Raw genomic sequence first — 8442 nt, forward strand, 5'->3', positions numbered from 1 at the left:
CTGGTAAATAAAGGGAATCTTATCTGGCCTTTCCTGAATGAACTGTCTCACTGGGAACCAAACAGCAGATGAGGCAAAGTGAATCTCTGTACAAGAATATCAACTAATAAACAAAGGACAGAATATCACAACCCCTAATAACCTACAATATTTAGACCCTGAATATCAACAACTGCTGACATCACAGAGAGACAACCAAATATTATGTGCTCTCCGGATGTTAATAGGTGCCCCCCACTGTGACAGACTATTTAGCTAAAACAAATACACCTGATCAGACACCTAAAGCAGTGTTGATAGAACTTTCTGCAATGAAAGAAATGTTCTAATTTGTACTGTCCGATACAGTAGCCACTGCTCACACATGGTTACTAAGCACCTGAAATGTGGCTTGTGCAACTGAGGAACTTAATATTTAATTTTACTTAGTTTAAATTTAAATTGTCACACGTGACTTTCGCTACTACACTGGACAGTGCAGCTGCAGAACCAACTACCCACATTTAAAAAAAAAAAATTGGGGGTGCCTGAGTGGCTTAGTCGGTTAAGCGGTCGACTTTCGGCTCAGGTCATGATCTCACAGTCCGTGAGTTCGAGCTCCGCGTCGGGCTCTGTGCTGACAGCTCAGAGCCTGGAGCCTGCTTCAGATTCTGTGTTTCCCTCTCTGCCCTTCCCCTGCTCTCTCTCTCTCAAAAATAAAGAAACATTAAAAATAATTTTTTTAATTAAAAAAATAAAATAATTTTTTTAACGTTTATTCATTTCGGAGAGACAGAACACGAGTGGGAGAGTGGGAGAGTGGCAGAGTGAGGAAGACACAGAATCTGAAGCAGCTCCAGGCTCTGAACTGTCAGCACAGAGCCCGACGTGGGGCTCAAACCCACTAACAGTGGGATCATGACCTGAGCTGAAGTTGGATGCTTAACCAACTGAGCCACCCAGGCACTCCACCCAATTACCTATTTAGAGAAAATCTAGGAGACCGAGGAGCATTAGCCTCTGTGGTGATGCATTCCTCAAAATCCAGATTGTTAGAAACTCTCCAAGCAAATTACTCATCTCTTCAATAATTAACTTGTAAGGAAATGGACAAGAGATGGGGGGTGGGGGGGAATGTGTAAATTAAAAGAGACCTGAAAGACATGTCAGTCAATTACAATGTATAGACATTGTGTGGACGGGACTCAGCAAACTGGGGAAAAAAAAAAAAAAAAAAAAGTATGAATTTATGAGACAATCAGCAATGTGAACACCATTGTTAACATGGGTGTGATCGTGTACCTTGATCTTTATCTATCACAGGCACATTCTGAGTTATTTATGGTTGAAATAATAGGATAACTGAGATTTGCTTCAAAATCACGTGTCGGGCGTTAGATGTGGGCTGGATGGGCAGGACCAGCCATAGAAGAACGGTTGTTGGGGTGGGGTAACGGGCCCTATGCCTCTGAAAGTCTCCACAAATGAAAAATGATGAGAAAAAAAAAAGGAAAAAGACTACTGCACCTTCACATATCTGGCACTACTTGAAGACTCAGACTACAGAGCCAGGTAAAAGACCAAAAATACTTTAGAAGGAATTCTACACTCAGTTCCTTTTGAAGTATCCTTGGAAGAGGCCAAAGGAAGGGAACAGAAGGGGAAAAGGAGGAGATTCATTTGCTATTCTATACTTGCACCTGGGTCCCACCACCCACTGAGACAGGAAGGAAAAACATCAGTCAATTGACTGATTTCACTTCAGAGTTACTTAGTTTCTGATAAACCTTCAAAGGAAGGGCAATGGTGATCAGGGTGTCTGGGGGTCTCTGCTCCACAGCTAGATTCCTGCAAATGGGCCCAGGACAAAAGAGACTTAAAGCCACCTAGACCTGTCACGACCGCCTTCTCAGATGCACATGATCTACCCCCCCCCCCCACCCCCGAATCTGTTTGGAAAATTACTGAATCCTCAGCAGTAAAGAGACGATTTTGCAAACCGCACTGAGGCACACAGTCAGAAGGCAGACAGGCTGGGAAGAGCCATTTTCCTAACCAGCACCTAGGACTCCTTTCCAGATCCACTCACAAGCACAACCAGATTGGCAAATCCCTAGTACCCACTGGAGGCAACAAAATACTGGAAGTTAACGAAATCTGCCATCCATCACTATTAAACTAACTTCCTACTGGCAATTTATACATGCACAGAAGTGCTAGACATTCTGCAGCCCTTATTTCATCTAACCGTCACTTCTGAGAGGCTGATTCCATTGCTTTTCCATTTTACAGATGAGGGAAGTAAGACTCAGGACAGAGGGGCCCCTGAGTGGTTCAGTCAGTTGAGCATCTGACTTCAGCTCAGGTCATGATCTCATGGCTCATGAGTTAGAGCCTTGCTTCGGGGAGCCCTCCTTCTTTCTCTCTCCCTCTCTCCCTTGCTCACTTGCACCCTCTCTCTCTAATACAAAAGAAAAAAAAAAAAAAAGACTCGGGACAGATAATATATCTCTAAGACAGTTGGTAAGATGGACCCAACTGAGGTCTTCCTTCTCAAAACCCTTCCAGAGCCCTCCTCTGCCTGCCCAAGCGCACCCCCACCTCTTGGCTTGGCCCCTTCACCACCTCATCCTGTCCCAGTTTCTCACCTCCCACTTGATCTCTGACCCAGCAGGTCCATTCTCTATCTTCGGGCACCATAGCTTTGAGTCCTTTACTGACTCAAGTTTTGGGCTCAGCCATACGCCCCTAAAGCCTGACTCTCCCCCCCTTCCCCACCCTCAAATCCACACCAAGAAACCTTCCCTGCTCAGAATTACATCTTTGCACATGCTTTAGCATTCCCTTTGCTGTAACAGAGTTAATAATTAGTATTTGTGTCTCCCCACCAACCCAGACAATCCCAGCTAGAGTTAAAGGGCACCTACCACATTCCCCTCTTTACTCATTTATTTTCACCACTCTATGAGGTAGGTTTCATTATTATTCCCATTTCACAGACAAGGAAACAGAGGCCCAGAAAGATTAGCAACTTGCCTAAAGTCACACAGCTAAGAAGTGACAAAACCAGAGGCTGGGGGCTTAACTGTTTCGGTCAAATGATTCTAGAACACCAGGCTGGGAACATTTTTATCTCCTGGCTGCCTAGCACACAGAAGGCACTCCAAAAAATTAGATGGGATGTTGCCTCTCTCTGCAGGGCACTGGCTCAAACCTGCCCCTCCTCTACTCCTCTGAGCCAGCTGCTTAGTGAGTGTCTTGAAGTTACTCAAACTCAATCATTATGCTTCATGCATGGGCCTCATTCTTGAGTGGTATTTCTTTTCTTCTAGTTAAGAAACTAATTTTTTTTTTAATTTATTTTAGAGAGAGAGAGAGCCCACCAGCAGGGGAGAGGGGCAGAGAGAGAGAGAGAGAGAGAGAGTCTTAAGCAGGTTCCATGCTCAGCGTGGAGCCCGAGGAGGGGCTTAATCCCATGACCCTGGGATCATGACCTGAGCCAAAATCAAGAGGATGCTCAACCAACTGAGCCACCAGGCGCTTGGAGAACCTAATTCTTAAGAGTCCAGCATATTTTTCACAGAACAAGAGAATTACCCAATATGCTAAGTCACGGGCAATTTGGACAGTCATTTGAAAACGGCCAATACCACAGATGATAATTCTGGAGGCTTGGAGCATCTTAACACCAAGATATCTATTTTCCGACGGAAGCTGAAAGGGAAAAGGAATCTAAGCATCCTCAGTAAACAAATAAAACTTCTCCGGAAGCTATGCTAAGGTGGAGGAGCAAACTCACCACCCCGCAGCCCTTGGGGCGGTTTGTAGGCAAGATCACAGAAATAAGATTGTGGTTTATTTATTCCTTTAATCCAGGGCTACGATGGCGCTGTTTACCTGAGACAAGAGAGAGCTCCTAAAATGCTGGTTAAGGGACTAGACCTTTCTCCCCTGCCACTTTCTTCCCAGGGTAATCTGGGAAATTGGGGGACAGAGGGGCAAACGGACCACAGTCAATCCCAAAACAACGTTGCAATTGTCCTTCCAGCCCGGTGATAAATATGCAAGTGGGACACTTAGAATTTCCTGGAGGGCAGAGCTACCAGCCTCAGGCAAACTGTCCCCTCCCACTTAACCCCATCTGGCCCAGAAAAGCCTCAGGCCAGCTGACTTTGAACCTCAGCAGCACCGCTTACCACCGAGCAGCACGCGGCACCGCAGTAACCTTTAAAGAGGTCTTTTCCCGAGGATTCCAGCTCCAGCCTCTAGCCTCAATTCATAACCAAATGCACCCTAGCCCGCCCCCAAGCTAAACCCCAGGAACCAGGAATATGCATAGGGAGGGATGGCCTCGCCCAGGAAAAGTAACCTAGTGTCACCCAATCCACAGCGAACACTGGAGTTCCTCTTCCCCATCCCCCCATCCCCCCCGCCCTGGGCAGCTGGGCTGCAGGACCGCCTTGGAGCACTCCAGAATTCTCGCCCACTAAGAGGGCCTGGAGCCCGCAGAGTCCCACCAAGCTCGGAAATGGGGTCATGTGATTCCTAAAACACCACTCCCTGGCTCCAGCTGACTGAGTCAGTGGAATGGGATTCCTTAATCTTGGGGGTAGCGGATACATTTGAGCAGGCGATCATGGAAGTTCTACCCAGAAAAGCCAGATGGGTGTCCTGATAAGATGTCGCCTACAATTCTAGAAGACTAGGGGGAGGGGGTTGCTGAAGGATGGTAAGGGAGGGTAACAAACACTCCAACCCACTGGGGGCGGGGCACTCAGGCAATTTTCAGGTGAACCCTTTTATCCATCAGTTTAATTAAAGAAGATTGGAGAGGTATGACAAATTTAAAGTGCCCAGCACAGGCCTCGAGTCTAACGGGCACTCCATAATTGTCACTGGGAATAGCTGTTATTGCGAGAGGGCCACTGTGTGCCAAACTGCCGCCTCGGTCTCCAGAACGCAAGCAAGTGTGTGGAACTCAGAATTCACATAGCGCTAGGAAATGCGCCCCAGAGAACGGAATTGCTGAGAGCCTGGGTCCCTCCTTTCTGAACCCAGGAACCCCGACGGCCTGGTGATTCTTCAGGCCCTGCACACACACTGGGCTGCTGGAGGCAGGAAGCTGGGCCTGGGTCTTTTAAGCAGTTCCAGAGGCCACCCCGGCAGACTGTGCCGGCTCCAAGGCTCAGCGGCGCGGGCCGCTGGCTACCCAGCAGGCGGGAGGACGCGCTGAGCCGCCCTGGCCGAGACCCAGAGGCAGGTGCAGGAACGGCGCGGCGGGCGCGCTCGGTGCCGGGGTGCACCGGTGCCCGGGTGCGCGGGCGGGAGCTGCAGGGAGGGGCGCGGGTTCCCGGAGCCCGACGCCAGGGCGTGGTGCAGGTGGCGGCGGGGGCAGAGTCGACACCATACCTTGATTTTCGACCTAGCGACTGGGCGCTGCATCGCCGCCAGGTGTCCACCCGGGCCCTCTGCGTCGCCAGGCTCGGGGATTTCGCGCTCGGGGGCGCGCGGGGACGAGCTGCTCTCGGCGCCTCCAGGCTCCCCCGCGCTGCTGCTGCTGCCGCCGCTGCTGCTGCTACTGCCGCCGTCGCTGCGGCAGTCCTCGGGGGGGTCGTGGAGCAGACGGCCCAGGCCCACTGCGGAGGGAGGGGCGGCGCCCCGACACAGACACGCGGCGTCAGGCCCGGGAGTCCGCGGCAGTTTGACCTGCGGGCGGTGCCGCCGCCCCGCCCTGGACCTGGGCACCAGGCCAAGTGGGCAACACGCGGGGGTGGACGAGAGAGTCCCCGGCTCGGCCTCCCGAGCGAGCACGGGGTTGAGGGGGGGGGGGCGGCTCCTCGGTCCCATTCCCGCGCCCACAAGGAACCGAGGGCCTTGGGCGGCTGGGGACACTACGCGCCAAGTTGCCTCTCCCTGGGATGAGGGGATAGGGGTCTGACTTCAACCTACCTAGCCCGAGGGGCTGACGGATCCTGGGGCGACTCTATGAAGGCATGGGACCGAGAGGAGCCCCTACTGGCCTTCAGTCTCCCCTCCTGGGCCACCTCGTCCCGCGCTGCAGCCAACGGTCCCGCCGCCGGGCAATTACAGGCGCCCATTAGGAGGAAGGGGGCGCAGGGCGTCGCGGGTTCCCCAGCCTCTCCCTCTCCGTCTTCACGCGCCTCAAGGACCTCCCCCCGCCCCGAAAGAGGGGGCATGGGGTTGGCAGTCCGGCCCCCGCCGTGAGCTGAGGGGACCCGGACACCCCTGCCCCCACCCCGGGAGTCCCGCGCCCAGGCCCGGCCCCCGCGCGGCGCTCACCTGGGATGTAGGTGTCTGCCCTTTCCTCATCCGGGAGCTCATCCCAGCTGCGGACAGAGACCCCCGGGCTCCTCCTCTTCACCAGGAAGACTTTGGGCATGGTGTGGCCCCCTCCCCGGCCGGCGGCCCCCTTCCTGCCGGCTGCTCCCCGATAGGGGCTGCGGCAGTGACTCGGTCCCCGGCTCCCGGCGGCCAGAGCCCACCTTCCCGCCTAGCCTGCCCTCTCCCTCCGCCCCCCGCCGCGCCGCGGCCCAGGCCTCTCCCCCGCACGCCCGGCGACTCCCAGCCTCCGGGCTCGGCGACACCTATGCCTTAAATCGCGGGTGAGACCACGCCGGGGAAAAAGTTTCATAAGGTGGAATAGAAGAGACACCAGGAAACTTGGGAGTGAGCATGCGCCCTGCAACATAACGGTGTCAACAAGCTCGCTACCTGTCCGACCGGTTCCGGCGGCCGGGGCTGCCTGTTCCAGCCCTTCCTTAGGCATGAATGTTTGCAAAAGAATTTAACGTCTGATTCTTTCCCCCCCTCCCCTTTTTAAAAAGGGAAGAACGTTTTTTGATCAGCCTCTCGCCCCATTCCCCATCACGAGCACCTCAGGGCAAACTCTTAGAGGTTAGCCCCCAGGTCCGCTTCCCGGGGCGTCCATCCTAAGAGCTGGAGCTTCCTGCGAGTTGCACACACCACCACCATCCCCCGCCCCCGGGTGGATTTGTCTCCGACAAGCAAGCAAGAAAATGGCTCAGTTCCTCCGGACTTTGTGGATGGTTTCCGCGGCTAGTTGAAATCCCGGCGGGCGGAAGGGGGAGGCGGCAGGGAGATTATCCAGGGCTCTGTTCTGGTAAAGAGGGCGACTTGGGGACTCAAGATCCCCATCATTTACAACAGTCCCCCCAAATAAGCACAGTAATAATATGACTTAAAGCTCGGCAGCTTTAGAACACGTCGTTATTACTGATCTGTGCCACACAATCTGGGGAAAACAAGTCAGCTTGCTCTGCTAAAGCAGCTTCCATCCCAAGACCTACCACCCCAAGAGCCTCATCAACCCAAATAAACACACAATGGAAACAAAAGCCGAGCGCCTGTTATGCAAACGCAGCTCCGAAACAAATCTCTTATCCTTGCCCACTCCCATTACAGTCTTCGCCTAACTGCCCGCTCCCCGAAATCACAGGCTGGGAAATACCTTTCCCAGTAAATGAAGACGGGCTGCTACTGGGGAGGTGGCTGGAGAGCTTTGTATTTATTTTTGGTTTTGGTTTTTCCTCTAGAGCTTTATTCGCGGAGGGGGAGTTGGGAGAGAAGGAAGAGGAGTTGGTAAGAGAAAGATGCCAAGTTTCTAAGACCAGCAGTGCCGGCGTTTGGGGCGCGCGCTGTCCCTCTCACGGCCCCTGCTCGGGTGCGCCCGGGGACGCGCAGCAATGCCTCCACCGCTGCGGTGGGCGCACCCCTCCTGTGGGTGAGCAGACTCGTGCGGGCTCGGGGGCTGCCGGGGCGCGTCTCGCCAGGAGCTCCCAGGCGCCCGCAGCTCGCCCATCCGCCAGACTCACCTGTCTGTAACCCGACACGCTGCGCGCCCGGCCCACAGGGCCGAGGAATCGACACAGCGGTTTTCCCCGTCCTCTTCCGCCCTGGAATGGCCCTTGGGGACACAGCAGCCTGGTAACGGATTTCTCGGCTCGGCTGGAGTACTCTTTCCGCGCACGGAGAGGGGGCGCAGCTCTCCTGGGTCTGCGAAGGGAAGAGAAGCGCCATGCCTCAGGGTCTGCCCTCAAGAGGTCACCCTGTCTTGGCTCAAGCCTGTCTGGACTCCAGATTTTCTGAGAACAATCAACGAAGAATGAAAAAGACTTTGATCCGGTTAAGCCGGGTGTGGAGAAGGAAGACATTTCTATAGCGGCACAAGGAAACGAGGCTTCTTTTTAGTCTTTAAGGCTGATGGCGCAGCTTCTGGGAGACTCTGAGGATGTATTTTACCTACCAACAAACTGAAGATTTTTCGGAAAGAAGGAGCTTGGTGGAATGAAAGTAAAATAAAGTAAAACTGTGAAATCACAGAATCACCTCCCATATCAATAAAAATCTTTGGAACTTACCTTCGTTCAAAATTCCTGATTTCATGAAAAAGTCAGCCCCATTAACATTTTTTTTTCTCTTATT

The 8442-nt window shown here is 53.2% G+C and overlaps 1 protein-coding gene across 1 annotated transcript in view; it reads right to left on the reverse strand.

Moving 5' to 3' along the window:
* Positions 1-7990, reverse strand: part of OVOL2 (ovo like zinc finger 2) — a 31104-nt gene extending 23114 nt beyond the window's left edge. The window contains exons 1-2 of the mRNA XM_049651181.1: positions 6280-7990; positions 5389-5615 (exon numbers count right to left, since the gene is read on the reverse strand). Of these exons, the coding sequence (XP_049507138.1) occupies positions 5389-5615; positions 6280-6379 (327 nt within the window). The 5' untranslated portion in view covers positions 6380-7990. The remainder of the gene's footprint in view (positions 1-5388; positions 5616-6279) is intronic.
* Between the last annotated feature and the right edge of the window lie 452 nt (positions 7991-8442).

This window comes from Panthera uncia (genome assembly GCF_023721935.1).
Source record: "Panthera uncia isolate 11264 chromosome A3 unlocalized genomic scaffold, Puncia_PCG_1.0 HiC_scaffold_11, whole genome shotgun sequence".
NCBI lineage: Eukaryota > Metazoa > Chordata > Mammalia > Carnivora > Felidae > Panthera > Panthera uncia.